This window comes from Lytechinus pictus, chromosome 2 (genome assembly GCF_037042905.1).
Source record: "Lytechinus pictus isolate F3 Inbred chromosome 2, Lp3.0, whole genome shotgun sequence".
NCBI classification, from domain to species: Eukaryota; Metazoa; Echinodermata; class Echinoidea; order Temnopleuroida; family Toxopneustidae; genus Lytechinus; species Lytechinus pictus.
Window position 1 is genome coordinate 4048365 of NC_087246.1, and position 19222 is coordinate 4067586.

The window sequence follows — 19222 nt, forward strand, 5'->3', positions numbered from 1 at the left end:
TCAATCAACTGAGCTATATATACCTCCAATGGTATCCTACAAATATCTACATTCTATGCCTACGCATTAGATCATGGTTGATTTTGAACAAAAAGAAAAAACTGATGTTTTTGCTTAGATTCATATAACCTTTCACTTTAATAAATATTGCAAGCATTTTTTTGGTAAAGGGTAGTGGTATGACTCAGATATATTAAACTTTCCTTGTTCCATACTGCTGAATTACTGAGAGAGTATTATTTCATGAAATGAGTTAACTAACACAAAATTTTTCTTCTGTAAAAAAAAATTAAATCCTGGGAAATGTTTCACAAATAGGGTGTGACCTAGAGTCATACTTAAATTTCAAGTTGCATCACCAAATTGGTCAGATCACGCGCACAGGATACTGTGTATCCATCAATCAGATAACTTGTTAAATAATATGTGTGTGTTGGCGTTAAAGCATTACTCACACTCAAACAACCCCTGGTGGGTGTTTCAAAAAGCTGTTCGTTAGTTGCAACGAACGACTGGTGATCTTTTCTTGTGGTAAATGATACCCACCAGATTTTCATTGGTTTTGATGTAGTTCCTAAGAAAGGATCACCAGTCGTGTATGAAGTCGCTCGTAACTTATGAACAGCTTTATGAAACACCCAATTGGTCTTTAATAACAAAGGATCAATAATACTATTCCTGTCACTAGATATCAAACAAACTCCAATCCAAGATTGCAATCTTCAGATCTCTGGTCAGGTGACAAGCATGATCAGGTGATCAAATGTGATTCTTAATGGAAATCAATGTTCGTCAATTAAAAGTTTAAAATTCTCTTTACACTCTAATTTATAATCTACTTTCTATGACAATGTTAAATTTTATGGGTTCCTTCATAACTCTATTATTTTGAGGTAGGGATAAACATGCAGTAATGTATTTATTAAAACAGTAGAGGTCCTATGGATCATCAGTGTTTCAAGTCTTTATTATCTATGTACTCATCTGTACTTAAAAAGAAGAATTTCTTTAAACAATCATAAGTGAAAGACAAGACTATTATTGTACAGTATAATCTGAAAAAGTGTACAAACTTTTCATGGATAGCACTATAAATCAATACAAAAACAAGTATTCTTTTTACCCCAAGATCTTTGCATGGAGATCTCCAAACATTACCTTTGACTTTTAATACACCACCTTTGACTTTTAATACACCACATTCCATTGAAGATCTGCAGATCTTTAAACAAATCAGATCATTACAATTTCACCCCTTCTCAGTCATCCTACCACCATAAGGTTACTAAAACATTATAAAACTGTCTATGAGATCACTATACATCTTCTTGTTAAATTTTAAACTCAAATGGTTGTGACAAACATGGATGACCAGTCACCTACATTTACTTTAAAAAATCTCTGAAATTAATTCTTTCTCCAATATTTCAAACAGATACTTTGCATATTGTGTGTGAGTCAGAACAACGACTTACAGCTGAGATACACAAATATCACTGCAAAATGATAGCTGATCGTACAAGCACATTGTTTTATTTACAAATTATCAAGCTAAGCTACGGGTAGTATTAAAAGTACACATCTCTAAAAGTACATAAGGAATGTTTCTTCAAGGAACAAAAATGAAATGATCTTGAATTTAAATCCATCCTAAATTTTTTTGACAGCATTTATCAGGTTGCTTGAATAACCTTCATGTGGTTGACTTTGAAGTCTGGTGACAGAGAGGACAATACTACTGTTAAATACATGATTAAATAGATTCCACGATAAATACAATCCTCCGGAAATTTCCATTCACATCGAAATCAGTACCAATATCCAAACTCTACGACAACCCTTCTGTAGTGATACACTCTGAAAAGAATTCCCCAATGAAATACAAGCAATAACTTCCATATAAAAACAGTTCCAAGCTAGCCTCACTACAAGAATGTACTGCATCTATGGCTTTGACTTGAAAGCACAATGCAAGTACAGTTAAAGAACTAAATATGTCGCTGAAACTCATTCACAAGACATTATGTTGGAATTTTTTCCAAAAGATTTGTAGCCAAATGACGACACATTGTCATAACACCGCAGACCAAGCAAATAATGCTGCATCGATACGCAAACAACATAAAGACAAAACTTTTCAAGCTATCACAACTCATTCATGTATCAAGCAGCCATGTGCTTCATCACATTACAAAGGTCTGTTCACAATAGTCCAACAATCTCACAATCCGTTCACACATAACACCCTTTTTCTGCTATGAGATCATTCAAAGTGACAGTCTCTATGCAATAGTCCAAAGAAACAGTATCAGTTGAAACAAGATTTCTCTCTTGACAAGATCTTACTAGACTTTTCAGTTCAAGATTTTTTTTCTCGTTTCCCCTTGCAATCGAACTGGCTGACATCAATTTTCAAACATCGCGAATTCCACACTCTTTGCATATGCCTCTTTAGACAGGACTTTTCTGTTGTATTAAAACTTCTGAGTGATCTAATGCGTTTTGAAGTGCAGATATTACTTAATTTGTGTGATAACGATTATGACTACTATGGTAATGAGTACAGCACAGCATATCAGAATCATGATCTTTTTCTGCACATCAAACCAGTCATGGTGAAGCAAATGGAGAAGAAAGACGATGTAAGAAGGAGATAGTTTTGGAGGAAAATGGTGGAGAAAAAAAAAAGAATGGAGAAAATTGGAGAAAGAATGAGATGATATTAGTGATTATGAAACAAAATGAATGTTAAAAATGATGAAAGCATGAAAATAGCAAATAAAAAGTAAATGTTATTAACCAGAGAAATTGCAATATGAAAAACCTAAATTTCAGGATATGTTGAATAACATAGGTAGGAATATTTTTTGGTCAATATTCTTTTAGGATGGTCTAGAAATGAATCTGAACTTAGTAGTAGCTAGCAGTTCATTGACCTGCACAGCATTTTAATTGACCCATACATATTTATTGTGCAACTTTGATAATTGCATTAGAAATAAATCAATAGATTTAGATATTAAATGAGATGTTAGTTGGCCCTCAATGTGATCATGCAGATTACGTATGAATCTAATTCTATAATCAAATTAATTTGATTCAACAAACCTTGTCAAATAGCATCATTCAATGCAAGTTAATAAAGTAACACAATCTACATGCATTCAAAGGTCTATTAAAGAAAGGTCAAAATTATTTATCATGATAAATAAACCAAATTCAAACTTGCATGTGAAACAAAATGTGGATCATAAATCTCCTTAGTATGTTTATGTGAAATTTGTTCTAAATATGCGTGGTTATTTTCTCATGGTGGCATCCAAATACCTTGACACTTACAGCATGAACTTACCCACTTACTTTACTAGTGCACCTGTTTTGAGATTAAAAAGAACTATGTGTTTGTGGTTACCTTTCAAGAAAAAGGAATAGTTAATAAAGTGAACTTACCCGTCTTGCTTTACTTTGGTACTTGACTGCCTTTTTTGTGTCCATTTTGGCGGTCTCCACGTAGTCCACAGACTGTTCTACATTATATTCAATCCTATCAATCATTTCACCCTGGAGTATACAAGAATATCAGAAGATATTGAAACAGCTTTAACAAATTCAATTTAAAAATCTATTGAATCTTATTGAAGCTTACTAATTGTAATTGATAATTTCTGCAAAGCATAAATTCATATTCCTCTTGAATGGTATTATATATAATTATGAAATATATCTGTGGACAGGTAAATTGTTATTCATTATTTTCCTGGACAATCAAAGTCAATTGCATGTTTTCATTTATTTCATGTGAACAAGAAAGGACTGTTTTCAGTCCAAACAACATATGTATAACTGTAAAATCAGTTAAATTTGAACATTAGAAGCTTTCATACTGCAGCAATGTTTCAATATTGTAGAAATGAATATGATGTGATTTTCCCTCAGATACAGAATTAGATTCATCTGATTGATAAGATTTTTGTAAGATTATCATCTTTTGCACAATCAAGAAAATAATGTACCTTATTCTAAAGTACTTTTGCCTAATTCTAAAGAAGACACCAGTTGAAGACCTAAGTGCTCATTGAGGTAAAAAAATATTTCTCTTGATTGAAAAAAAAAACTTCTGCCTCTCTTACCTGACTTTCAACCAACATTGCCATGTCCATAAACATGTCATGTAATTCTCTGATGCTAGTTTCTAATTTGATGATATCATTGTGTCGTGCTTCGATGTCTCTTAGAGTCTGTTTGGCCTGTTGTGTATCCATGATAATCTAGTTCATAAAAAAGATGAACCAATTAATTTAAACAAAGAATAAGATAATGTGGAGTACAGACATACTGAATTAATAATAACACATTGTGACAAAACACAAATTGATTTCATGTCTATTATAATCCTATTAAGGGGATTCCCACATTTTGTTCTTTAATTGCAAAGGGCACATTCTTATTTGTGTTTCAACAGTTTGTGGTACATGCTCAATTAACTTGAAGTATAAGGAGATAACTTGTTAGCCCAAATTAGTGTACAAGTTAAACCATGGTTAAAATGAAGTTTCTACACTAATGGACCATCAAACATTATTTTTAACGATTTTCACTGTCACGGATATATTTTCCTGGTAAAAAAAAAAGAAAATTGGGTACCCCAAATATGCTATGTGATAGTGTTGTCTATCTTCCATGATTAAATTGACTTGGATCATGTCAGATTATCAGCATTCTTTTTGAATTATTTTTAACATCTAACCAAATTCACATTCTCATTCCTTTTCTAGATTCATTAGGCCATGAGGAGCTGCAATGACAATTGTAATGCAAATGAGAATGTGAATAAGTGAGATTGTATTGCCTGGGCGTGTGAGGGTAAGAGGCCTGTTGGTTTGTAGTGACACTCACTCCTGCTCATTTGGTGGTGGCCAGCTCAGCCATTTGCTGGCTTGTATATTTTTCAGGACTCTAAAAATTCAAGTCATTGTAAGTAGCTTGTCATTTCTGTATCTCAAGATTATAAGAGGATAGATTATAGTGAGAATATCAGTTGTACTATTGAAGAAAAAAGCAAGTAATGCTTGTGTGTTTAATTGAATTACTCTAAATGAATAGAAGAAGTCATGTTGGATTTTTAAGAAAATGTTTCTCACAAGGCTTGTAGCAAGTGTAAATTATCAAAATAAATCTAATGTTTTGTTTTTCCTGTTTTAGTATACGAGGCATCAATATTTAAGCATGCATTCTATAGGTTTGACTTTGGTCTTGTATGTGTTAATCGTAAATCATTGTCTATGCAATTATTATGGTAAAAGTCGCTTATACTATTTCAGGTAACTCCTCTTTAAAGAGGGATGTGACCTTATCAGCTTGCACGCATGTGCGTGAACCGGAACGAGCTTGGATGGTGCATTCAACGTTCTAGGTGAAGATTATTCTACCTGTGTGATTCAGGAATTACTGTGTGACCCGACATCTATGTGACACTAGTTCTGTGTGACTGGGGTTTGCTTGCCCATCATCGTCTGTTTTCTTCATGCACCCAGCTAATGGTTAATTCTCAAGCCACCTCAGAAACTCACTTCTATCTTCAAGCGATAGTAACAGAACCGGATTCAAGACACTCGCAGTAAGCGATATCTTTTCAGTTTGAATTCTAAACTGGAAGACATCTGCAACTTCGGATCAATTTGAATGTGAACATGGTTGAACTATAACGTGATGAACTGAAATAAAGTTGGATTGTCGGGTCTACAAGACTTTGCTAACACTTATGAACAGTATTATAATATTTTTGTTAAACATACTTCATACCTGTACTCAAAGATTGTCGATTCATATATTTGCATAACTGAATTCAGTTGGTTGGGTTGTTCCATATAATGTTCTTCAATATATTGCATGAAGTGCTTTTGACTTCAGTGTATGAATTTTTTGGAAAATACTTGATACAATTTTTGCTACGTGACTTTAGTAACTGCGAGTGACAATTATTTTCATGGAGTATTACACTTGAGCTAAAAAGTATATAAAAATCAGTTGTTTCGGTAGAAATTTGTTTGGTCCAAGTTTGTTCCTGACAGATCAATTATCTCTCTCTAGAAGACATGGCTCAGGGTCTAATACTTACCCCTGATGTAAAGATAGCAGGATTCCCACTCTCCAACATGTCTTCCAATTCCGCATCTGTTGTGGATTTACCAGCTGAAAACAGACCAAAAAAGATCTCATTCGCACACTCAGCAGTTTCGAAACATTTTATTCTTCGGACTTTCACACAACTGTCTTTGGGTTGTGCCTTTTAAAAACCCTTTTTTTTGGGGGGGGGGTTGTTTAAAAAGACAATAAAAATATTCTTCAAAATGTTCACGATATTCCCCCCAATTTATGGCATCATGGTAATCCCAAGAAGGACAAGACAAGATTTTCAGATGAAATATCTGCAGCCATTATATATTGTATATATATCAAACACATATTAATATTGGGCTGTATATTTTAGCTTTGTGGATCACTCTTCATTTTTACATATCAACATGTTTCTTGATGTATTTGTTGGTTTTGTTTTTATTATTCATAGTTAGAATGACCAAGAATGAGAGAAATGGTGGAGCAGGGGTCCATTTCATTTCAAATAACTTTGCCATTATGGTATCTACCATGGAAATGTTGACTGGTTGCTGACACCTGTTACCATGGTAGTTACCACGATGTCAAAGTTACCATGAATTGTAAAGTCTTTATGAAATGTACCCCAGATGTGGACAGTGCTGGCTAAAATGAGAATTGATTGAACCAAATTAGGCAATATGTGGAATGAATCCCATAAAGTATGTTTGTCATTCCACTCTAGGTAATGGATAACACCTGTTATAGTATAGGCATCCAAGTAATATCAAATTCAATATGAAAGTCGATAACACCCATTCAAAAAAATCAACTTGACCTCCACCATTTTTTCTTTGTTAAATTCAAGTTTTCAAAAAAAGCCTGATAGCCAATTCTTTGGACCCCAGATCAGGAGAAAGAGGGGAGGGGGGCAGAAGTGGAGGCACTCACTGATTTCTAGTTGTCTCTGGATACGCCCCTTGCACCTCTCTCTATAGTCTGTTTGTGTACTGTTGTAATCTGTCATCACCTCTACAAATTTACGTGATAATGTTGAGTGCTGCAAGGAAAAGTTAAAAAGACAAAGGTAAATACTGTAATAAAGACTGATGTAATAAGAAAAAAAATGTTCTCAGGAATATTGCTCAATCGTTTCCAGAAAAGGGGCGCTGCTGCACTTTGCAGTGCCATTGCCCTTTTCTGTGTAGTTTGACAAAATATTGACTCTATCATCTATGGACCTTAGTTACTTCTTTCAAATGCTTTATAAGTGAATATAATTTTAATCAATGCTAAAAAATACAAAAGTAAAATAGTCCATATCATTTCACAAATATGGAATGGATGTCCTGGATGGTATAATTAAAAACATTTTTTAAGCTATACGCCTGAGAAACATATGGTTGTTTACTGTTTACATAAAAGTGAAATAAATTGTTTAAACATGAATATATTTAAACAATCCAATTTTTGTGTTTTTTATACATGACAATAAAATGAATTGAATTGAATTGAATTGAATAATGTAAAAAGGAACACTTGAATATTATATCTAAGAAATATATGCATGCAAGTAACACAATATAACCAAGAACTTTGAAATTCAATGATGATCTTTAAATGGCAATGGAAAGTGCTGTCAATAATCATCAATCATTCTTAGGTCTGAAAGCATTTTCTTATTAACATATGATCTATACATGTACATGTAGATCTCAGCTGCTGCAAATAAATGCCCAAAAGGAAAAAGGAACTGAATTTGCATACAAAATTCTTGTGATGCTCTCTCTTTTTCTGTGATCTTTTTTATACCACATAATTTTCAAGCAATTTGTGCATTTCATAATACATTTGCTACCAACATTCAATACCCTGGTATGAGAGGTTTATGGTTTAACTGCTTTTTCTATAATATGGGCAGCGAGTGAGAATTAAAACAAAATTAAGAACATATTCAACTGAACAATGAATCCCACGTGTAGTGAAGTATAAAGTCTAATCAGTAGAACTATTAAGAGATCCCTTGAAAACTGTAGTTTAAATGAGATTTGTAATAACTTTGAAAGAGAAACACTCTGAATGGTGTTTAGTACACTGTTGTTGACCAATCCCTCATTGTGAACGAGTGACGACAAAATGAGGGCGTAACTTGCGTGCATGTACTAATAAAAAAACAAATAATTGCCATATTAAGTGAATAAACATTAGCCGAGAAACATATAAGTGTATGACATTTACCATGGCAATATTATTTTTTTTCCAAGATAAAAAATCCCTTCTCACTATGAATTCAAAATTAAGTTAGAAATTTGATTTTCTTTGTAAAACTTTTTGCAACCCAGGTGCAGTAAAGGGGTACTTGGTAGGAATGTCCACAGATCGCTGTCAAGTCCTGTACGACATTCACTTGGGTAAGGCATGGCAAAAGATAAGTGCACTGTCAGAACATAAATCTAAAAACTACATGTCATTTCTAGTCAAATGCTCAAGCAAGGGCACATCTTCTACAACACTTGGATGAACAACTGGCAGTGGGAACAGGGGCATAGTTAAACAAATACTCTCAAAGAATTTCATCAAGCCGGGAGTGTGTAAAGAGATGGTATAGTCAGTGGATTGTTATGGTATCTTTGACCAATCCAACATTTGAGAATACAAAGCAATCAGTATTAAATCATCGCCCAAAGGTTATCACAACAGATGGGGAGAAAAGGCTTCAATATCATGTCCAATCAACATGGGGGGGGGGGGGAGATTTTTATGGTGTTGTTTTTATTGCTTTCTGCTTCGCCACTGACTAGACATACCGTCCTTATCTTTCTGATCTACCGGTATTTAAGCCAATGTTAAGGTCTTGACATTATTCATTCATTTATTTTGCTATAGATCATAATACAATGCAGATTTACATTCACATCATAGCTACAAATAATCACGAGATATACATACATATATGAGAAAATAAGAACTGATAATTTTACACAAAACCTAAATAACCAGCAATCTAAATTTTGGCAATAAATATGAAATAAAACTTACCTGTGTCTTTCTTATCCTTACATCCGCCGAGTTCATCTTGGAACTCTCCTCCTGCTCAATGCTTTGCTCCATCACTGGAAAAAATATCATCAATGAATGATTAATTTCCTCATTATTTAATTCCATTAGCAATTAAAGGATCATTTATGGAACAGGCTAAAATATATCATGGACAAAAAATTCAACTCTTTTTTCTGTATTAGTAAAATGTTATTTTTGTTTGGTTTTTAAATGTATTATCATTTTTGTGTGTACATAATAAAAGGAGAGAGTTGTTCATGTGTGACATCTTGGTCACATTGCAAATTAGAGGATTGACATAGAATTCATGACATTCAACATTGGTTTTCTAATAAATTTAACCGATCACACACTGTGAATTATCTTAGGATTTCATTAATCTTTAATAGCAATTGACAGTTGTGTTCTACATTCAAACAGATAATCCTTGAAGATATAGTATAAAAGAAGATAATTTGTGGAACTGTTTCCTACCAACAATCTGATTTTCTATTCTACATGTCTCAGATGAAAATAAAGCAACATGCCAATTCCACTTTCAGTAAACATGTGATGTAAATACTTAAGAACCGTGTTAAACCCATTCTCTAAAATGATCTTTATTCTGAAAGGAGAAAGGAGACTATACCTTCTTCCACTTGAGTAACAAGTTGGTTTTTTTAAGTGTTGACAATTTTAACTCTCATTTCATATTCATCTTGTAGTTTGTTTTACAAGGAAAAAGGGCAAATCAAACAAAAAGGTGATAGAAAACCTTTCTTATAATTTTTATAAAATTTATTTTATTATCCAGAACAGTGAGAATAAATTTTGATAAAATCCAAAAATCTTCTATGATGTGATCTTCTACTTGACCTTTAAGGGAGAAAAAAACGAACTCTACATTAAATATAGAGTATGATTATTACTCAGAGCCCTGTGACTCAGCCATAGTGGTCTGAACTAAAATCTATTCCCACTCTCTCTCTCTGGGAATTACATGATTATTTCCATAAATGTTGAGGTGAGTACCTATCGCACATATATTCTCTCATATGCGTATGATACACAAATTATGCTCCCCACTCAGAACTCGGCAGGGTATAAAAAGCTTCCCCACACAGAGAGCGTCATTAAAGCAATTACACCTTATGAATCAAATTTACACAGAGTATGAATATTAAGTGTGGGATTGAGGAGGTTATCAGGGATTGTCAATAACCAATCAAATTGGACTAAACATGAAAGGCTATTCACATCACTAATAACTCTTAACTACATTGGCAATTAATCGCAAGGAAACCTTAATTTTGATTGCTACATTTTACTTGGCAATGTTACCTTGGTGAATTTAAAGGATTACGAAAAAATCTCAGTCGGCTGTGAATAGTGACCCGCTGAACACTGGTTTCATTTTAATCCCTAGGATTAACTTTTAAATCTAAATCCAAAAAGGTTGAATTCAAATCTGCAGTGTTCAAATATAAATCCAATGTTTGGCTGGAAAATACAGACCATCTGGATTTATTTTAATCAAATCCTTGCAAAAATAGAGTGTACCATCAACAGCAAGGTTAATATGATTAATGGAAAGCTTTGAGTAATGAGGCAATTGAATGGTCACAGCAACTAGTGATATTTACTTGCCATTAATTAAAACAAGTCACTTTACATGTTTGTCCTACTAGTATACATGTACCTAACCTTACATTTTGATAACAGGGACTTAAAATAATACAATATCATGGAAGGAGAGGGGGGGGGTGAATCAGATATGCTTAGTATTTACAATCAATTGTAATTTGTTGGTTTCCCATAGAATTAAAGTTATGCTCAGATGTAATTGTCTCATTGATTGTATTTTTCATGTTACAGGGCCAGTGTGGTTAAAGTCATTAGTCAGTCAAGATCTGGTTCTAATTTGAATCCTAAAAAATCATCATCAAACCTTAAATGACTTAAAATTTGAAGCTTTAAATTCAAAAGTCTCTAATCTTTATTCAGTCTTCAGCTGGTCAATAACTACAGCAAATCTGGATTTATTTCAAATCCATGAAATTAAGCATCCTTCCTCATTTTTCCAAAGGGACCATCTTCTTTTTAAATGTTTGTAAAATGAATCTTGACAAAGTGCTTAAAAATTGAAATAGTTTTGCACACAGACCAAAAAAAATCCATGCTGGACCCATAGGCCTATCGTGCAAATAAAATATTAAAAAAAAGATCATCAATGGAATGGATGTAAAAAGGAAGCTATAAAATAAACCTTTTAATTATCAACAACAGCCTAGACTCAAATTTATGGTATATGGACATCTTTTATTGTAATCTATGAAACCATTGAAATATTTTGAGTAAAAAATCAATACGTGATTATCTTAATGAAATGTATAAATACCCATATTCTTCTTGATTAACAGTATACATGTACACATCTGTTTATCTCTAATTAAAGACCCAATGGCTGCATATAGGAAGGCTGTGCAATGTGCCAAGTTCTGGTGAAATATCTGACAGCCATGTATACGTGAACATGACTGACACAAAAGAAAGTTGTATTTAATACTTCTAAATACCCTTTTCTCACGAGCAAAATTTTCCTTGACCCCATAACTATAGGTAGGTTTAAATTGCAAGTTAGCCAAACCTATAGTCTAGGGTTTAGCTTAGTCCAATTTTTTTTTCTCAACACATTGTTGCAAAGTGGGCTAACCCATCTGTAACATGTATAGAACAAGATAATTTGCCCTAGAAAACAGCAAGGTTAGCTGGGCAATTGCATGATAGTCCGGGGTTAAGAGTAATGTTGAGAAAAGAAACCCGGTCAAGTCAAGGATGATAATACAAGTAGCGCTAATATCCAATCACAGCTAAGCACTGATAAATTGGCTACCACTAACTTTTCGGAGCATAGCAATTTAGGCCTAAACAAAGAAATCCCCCCCCCCCCATTCTTATGAAGAGTAATAGATTTTCATTCATTTGAGCACTGAAAATTGTCAGGGCCATTTTCCACTGAAAATTGAAGAAAAAAAATTGCATCTAAAATCTGAAAATATAATTTTTTTTTCTACGCGTGTACAAACCTATGGAAAAACAACCCTTCTGAACAATGTGACGTCATGCAATTCAGGCTTGAAAAGCCTTTTGTTGAAACGGTTAATTTGAGCTTTTCTTTCGCAAAATACTCAGCTGTCAAGCGGTAAATATGCATAAAATTTAAAACTTACATAGTTGTAGTATGGAGCTTACATAATTTCCATTTTGTCAATTTCACTTTTACCTCCAGTCTGGGTCTTTAAGTCCAAGTACTATTAAAGGATAACTACACATTCACTGTATTATCAGAGCCACATTATGCACATTTAAAATTGCTTTGGAAAAGCTAGGATTTGCAATTTTTTCTTCTAAAATCTTGACCAAAACTGGTAGTAAATGAGAAGTAAGAATTGATATGGCAGCAATCTAAGAGTGTAGCTTTAATTGGAGCGGTTCAGTGAAGCATTGAATTTGGTTTCTCTGGACTCCATTCTCATTAGGACACAGTGATGTATGACAGTAGGGCTCCTAGCTGTCAAGTGTCTGATATCTGATATGGTGATAGAGAGATTGATAGGTGAACAGATTGTGATATTAGTGAGAAATAAGGGCTTCTTCATGAAGAAATGGTAAGATAAAGGGATACAAAAAATAAAAACAGTAAATGGATTGTATGAAAGTGAAGAGATATCCAAAGAAAAGATACAAAATATAGAATGGATGGATAGATGTTTATATAGCAGGGCAAAGACCAGTACTGCTGAGACGACTATACTACATTAACCATTGGGAGATTCTATCGCTCAGTGTAAAGAGAGCAAATGGGAAGTTATTAATCATCAGAGTGGCCAATCATCGCTTGAGAGATGATTCTGATACCCTGAGAAAGGGACGTAGGGAGGAGGCCAAACTGGGAGGAAGGGAGAGAGAAGATGGAAAACATTGTTGTTATAGAAGACTGAGAAAAGGTGTACATGGAGGAGGAGTGAGAAATAATGCCTAAGCTTCACAATATTTGCTTTCAGTATTAAATCCAAGAATAACTTGCTTTATTTTAAGCTTCTTGTAATATCAAATAAGGTGAGCGTAATGATAAATAAACATTTTTGACAGATGAAATAAGTTTATAGTGGTTTTGGTGTATGAAAGAAAATGTGAAGGATAGATATATTTAAACAGATTGTGATGTATTATTTTTCTAAAGCTGATTTTAATGATACTATGGAAGTCTGATTCATAGCAGTCAGAAACCACATGACCCTCTAGCATGACATTTGAGTGGAAGAAATGATGGAATTCTCGAATAAAATATATAATTACAATAACAGTAAGGCTTTGAGTTTCTAAAGAAATTCAATAAATAACACTGACAAGTAAAGCAGTAAAAGAAAAACATAACAGAAATTGTCAGAATGCTAACATGTCTGACAATAGAGCATTATACAAGTTATGTTCATTATCATTATTTTCAATATTAATATTCAGTGAATTTAAGAAAACTCATATATATATATATATACATACATACAGACACAAAGAAAAGCTGTAAAATTGTGTACAATTTCCAAGTTCATGGGTAACAAATATAGTAGGATAAAGAGATTAATGCGCAGCAAGGTCAAGAATGGAAGTTATTCGACTAAAAATACATTAGAGTATTGAAGCATTATAATCTCAACAGAAAAATTAAACAACTGATCATTATTCGTTTTCAATACAAAAAATGATTAAAAACTTGTTTTAAACAATGTGCAGACATAAGTTTATAACAAAACATTGAAAAAATGCTATAGAATTCCAAAATAAATTGAAACGAATGAAAAGAATTGCTACACACAGTAAATTACCAATGCCATTGTCAATACTAGAGCCTATAGGCCTAAGTACTTGTAAAATTAGTATAGGTTGAATGTATGTAAAAAGCAGCAAGTTATTTAGGTTATTCAGAGCTAAAATACTATTATAATTCACAGAATATACAGAGTGAAAATCATGAACCAGATTTGTATTTTGCTTCCCATATACACTACATCACAGGAATTCAATAAACTCTCTTATAAAACTCATTCTTTCTGATTGAAATGCCATCTTAATATTATCCATGAAAAGTAGATTACTCCAATATATTTTTTCCTCTAGCATTGATGATATATCAAGGCCCCAAATATTCTTCATAACGATGCCTACGAGTCATGCATAGGACATGCCTATGCCAACTAAATTGGCTTGGCATAAAATTCCTTATCAAATTTGCAAAAGGCTGTATTTATAATGTATACGGATAGTCTACATATGCACATCCCCTTGTGTTCATTTCAATCATGGCTCACTCAATGTAATTGTATCTCAAAACTCACTCCATCCTACAGGACGCCGGGTCTAAATAAGATTGAAAAATGCTCAATGCTCAATGCAAGTACACGCAGTTTCTCCCGTTTTGGCCACGAATCAAGCCCGATTATTGATCCTTAAATGTGAGAGAAGCGGTATTGATTGGGTTTGGGAAATGATGAAGAGAGAGTTTTGAATTACAGTATGAAATGGTAGAGACTACTCGTGGAGGATAGGTCGCTGGTTTTGACATTATGATGGAGATGGAGGCAACTGGGATGGTGTCAGTGCCGTGGCATTGAGATGAAGAAGCTCTCATCCAGACTACATCACAATGCATGCATGGGTATATGTAAAGCAAACATGTCCCCATCTTTTCAATAAAGGTCTTATGGGGGCCAGTGAAAAAATTAAAAGATTTTCAGTATAGGGGCTATTTTCCAAATTTAGGATCCTTCTAAACTACATTTTGTAATGAACACCATGACTCTTATGAAACTTATTTTAAACTTATTTGCAAATATTATGCACATACATTAGCCCATATACATTTTCACCGTTACATATAGAATATTCTGCACAAGACAATGTGTAAAAACTCTTCTTTGTTAGAATATAAGCAATATTTTGCCTTACAAACCAGTTTTGTTTTTAGTATCCCAAATTTAAAATTGAGAAAGCAAATCCCTATGATCAATTACATGTACAGTTGTACCATCTATTTATACTATTTATAAATATTCCTGTTGTTATTTTTGGTCCCTTTTTTAAAACAAGTGGAATGCCTCTGGCCGTCTCACCTGCATCACGCGATTCAATATAGCAGCAGTGCTGATTTTGAAAACTACTATAACTCGCACAAGATGTTCAGTGATACTTGGTTACTCTTATTTCCACGTTTTATGAACTAGACCAATACACTTATAGAGATATGATGGCAATTCAACAAATACCCCCAACGTGGCCAACGTTCTTTGACCTTACATGACCTTTGACCTTGATCATGTGACCTGAAACTCGCACAGGATGTTCAGTGATACTTGATTACTATTATGTCCAAGTTTTATGAACTAGACCAACACACTTTCAAATTTATGGCTGTAATTCAACAAATACCCCAATTTGGCCAAAGTTCATTGACCCTAAATGACCTTTGACCTTGATCATGTGACCTGAAACTTGCACAGGATGTTCAGTAATACTTGATTACTATTATGTCCAAGTTTCATGAATCAGATCCATAAACTTTCAAAGTTATGATGGTAATTCAACAGATACCCCCAATTCGGCCAAAGTTCATTGACCCTAAATGACCTTTGACCTTGGTCATGTGATGTGAAACTCATGCAGGATGTTCAGTGATACTTGATTAACCTTATGTATAAGTTTCATGAACTAGGTCCATATATTTTCTAAGTTATGATGACATTTCAAAAACTTAACCTTAGGTTAAGATTTTGATGTTGATTCCCCCAACATGGTCTAAGTTCATTGACCCTAAATGACCTTTGACCTTGGTCATGTGACATGAAACTCAGGCAGGATGTTCAGTAATACTTGATTAACCTTATGGCCAAGTTTCATGAACTAGGTCCATATACTTTCTAAGTTATGCTGTCATTTCAAAAACTTAACCTCAGGTTAAGATTTGGTGTTGACGCCGTCGCCGTCGCCGCCGCCGTCGGAAAAGCGGCGCCTATAGTCTCACTCTGCTATGCAGGTGAGACAATAAAAACCTTATTCTCCACAGAACAAGGTATGTTTGGCACTAGTTTGGAATACTCGTAAACAGATGAACCTGCACATTTGACCAACTGTTCATTATAAAAAAAGCATGTTGATGTTTATTTTTCATAGTACGTATTTCGCTTTGTGAGAAAAATTATTATTAATCTTAGTTACTTGAAATATAAAAGAGATTTGAATTGATTTGACAGTTGATTTATTTAGAATATATGCCATTTATTACTTTATGTTCTATTAAAATGACTACCTACATGTATCATGCTTTTTTTTAAATAAAGTTGTTGGATTTTACAATCATGAGGGACTACATAATTGCAAATCTATCTATGTCTTTGCAAAACATGTATGAAGCAAGTGTGTATTAATTAAAAGTTACAAACATTATTTGTAAAGCAGCAATTAGATACACATCATCACAGATTTTAGATGAAATGTGTGCTATATAAAAGCAGAATTATCATTTCATGCTTGGAATCACATCATGGAAAAGTAAGTTTACTTTTAATACAATTATTTATTATTATTCACATACCATTTTACATACAGGTGTATCTGTATTTCTTCCATTAAATGATTGCTTTTTGAAGACTTATTGTTCGCAATTCATCAACTCTTGAAATGAATTGTGATATTAATTTTTCAAACTCTCAAAAATATGGTAAGATCTGAATAGTCTTGGGGGGGGGGGGGGGTCATTATCGCAATCCGCAAACTCTTTGTGTAAAAGACCTATGTACATGTATTATGCAGTTTAGAGCATTTTTCACCTATACCCTCCCGCCCTTCCCATCCTCCTCTATTCAAAATGCTGCTTTATTACCAAGGCACTACTTGTATTACCCAGCCACTACCGAGTTCACAGAGTTTTCAGGACACACAAAGTCACACATAAATTTACATGAAGCAATAGCTTGCCATGCTCTGTCTTATGGGTTTAGGAAGTGTCATCATCATCACCAATGATAGGGACATCTTAGGTTTAGAAAACTCTCTTGGGTTTCATTCTTATTGTCGGATTAAAAACTAGACCTTGTCAGGTAGTGATATGCATCAATAGTGGACAATTGTTTTGTAAAAGATTAAAGCATATTAGAATGAAATAACAAAAAAGTTTAAAAGTTTATGCACTTGACCAGAAGAACCTGACAATAATTATATGATGAAATACGTTTCCTATATAAAACAATGCATGAAAAACTACCAAACAGTGTATTTTCAGATGCTTATTTGTGATGATTTTTTTAATTCTCAATTGCACCATTTATCAGAACATTGGACCCCCTAACCCCTGACCAAAAATGGAATATTGTGAGCAGAGGGCACTTACAACTGACTGAACCTTAATCTCTATGTATCTGGATGCATACATGTACTGTATGTCTCTTACAAATATATGTGAGGAGCTGTAGCAGGTATTCCCTGCTGCATGCATGAAAAAAAAAGATGTAGGGGCTATTATATGCCTAATAAAGATAAAACATTAACAACAAAAACAGAAGTGATGGACCCCAATTTTTTTCAATCTGTCACAGCACATATTCTTTCGAGGAGGTGGTGCTGTGACCTTTGTCTTCTGAACTAGTGATGCCAAAATCTAATAATCCTCACTCTACATTGTACACACATATTGCCAAATACATGTATAGTGACCTTTAATATTGATACCCCTAACTAATCAGATCTTCATACTTCATCCCTCCTATACTTACATGTAAAACAATTGTTTGGTCAGCAAGAGAATGGAAAAGGGAAGGACAGATAACCCTAACACATAATGACCAATAGCAACCACCCTGTGAAAGTAAATATCCTAAAATTGTAATTCAAATTTCACATGAAAAAAGTAACATTCCATGCATCACTCTAATAATGTATGCAGGAAGTAGCTTTCATCAGAAAAAGTAAACATAAATATGGATTTCATACATATTCATAGGAATGGAAATCCCATTAGTTGTTCACGTGAGTGGATTGCACGGGACCTGAATGTAAGTTCAAGACTCGAGTATATATTTTATATTTCTACACCAATTTCGCTTTAAAAAATGTTGCCCGTGTCTGTAATTTATAATATAATATCGATACAGTGAATGGAGTAACTTTCATTCTAGCTGACAGAGCAGTTAAGTGCCACCTCTCCCACTACTAAAAATAAAAGCTCTTTTTGTATTAAATAACATTTGATTTCATTGTCAGTACTATTGAATGTCTTTCAAATTCCAGTTCATGGTAAGTTACACACGTAACTATTGAAATTGTAAAAACAATCTCCTTGTTTTTGCATTACACACAAAGAGACAGTAAATGGTTTCTTCATTTGAAATACGTTACGATGAAAGGGATGACCGATGTTAGAACATGAGAGTTCATGAAAAGGTTAGTGATGTTTACTTACTCTTTAATTTTGCTCTGACTTTGTTTGCTGTTTTCTTGATGTCACTCATCAACTCCTCCAATTCATCTTTGACTTCTGCAAATGGAAAATAAAATAAGGAAAAAAATAATTAAATATGCCTCTAAGTTGTGAAGTTTTTTTCTGGGATGAGGGCACTAAGAAATAGAGGAAGGGGGTGGAGTGATGAGGAGGAAAAATTATGGTGGTGTAGGTGATTTGATAAATGATGATGATGATTTCAATGATGATAAAAAGTGATGATGGTCGTAGTGATGGTGAGCATTGTGGTAATGGTAGTGGTGGTGATTATGATAATGATCAGTTTCATATTGGTGGTGGTGGTAATGTTGATTACATGTACGACTAAACAACACCAGAACAATGACAAATTATCTCCTTTAAAGAGAGGGAAAAGGGAAAGGCGGAGGGGAAGATGCAACCTACTGCTAATCTTCTTTTACAGCTCATCCACAAATTGTGAAAATTTGTAAGAATTTCTTTTTATTACAAATACAACTATCAATCCACCCCCCCCAAAAAAAAAAGACTACAAACAAAACACTTGCTTTCAATTAA

The 19222-nt window shown here is 33.6% G+C and overlaps 1 protein-coding gene across 1 annotated transcript; it reads right to left on the bottom strand.

Annotated features, from left to right (window-relative positions):
* Positions 1 to 457: 457 nt before the first annotated feature.
* Positions 458 to 18725, bottom strand: LOC129254977 (syntaxin-like). The gene is made up of 7 exons (XM_054893527.2): positions 18647 to 18725; positions 9136 to 9209; positions 7048 to 7156; positions 6119 to 6192; positions 4131 to 4268; positions 3451 to 3561; positions 458 to 2594 (listed from the first exon to the last, which is right to left on the bottom strand). The coding sequence occupies exons 1-7, from the start codon at positions 18693 to 18695 to the stop codon at positions 2517 to 2519; spliced, it is 633 nt and encodes a 210-aa protein (XP_054749502.1). The 5' UTR covers positions 18696 to 18725; the 3' UTR covers positions 458 to 2516.
* Positions 18726 to 19222: the final 497 nt, after the last annotated feature.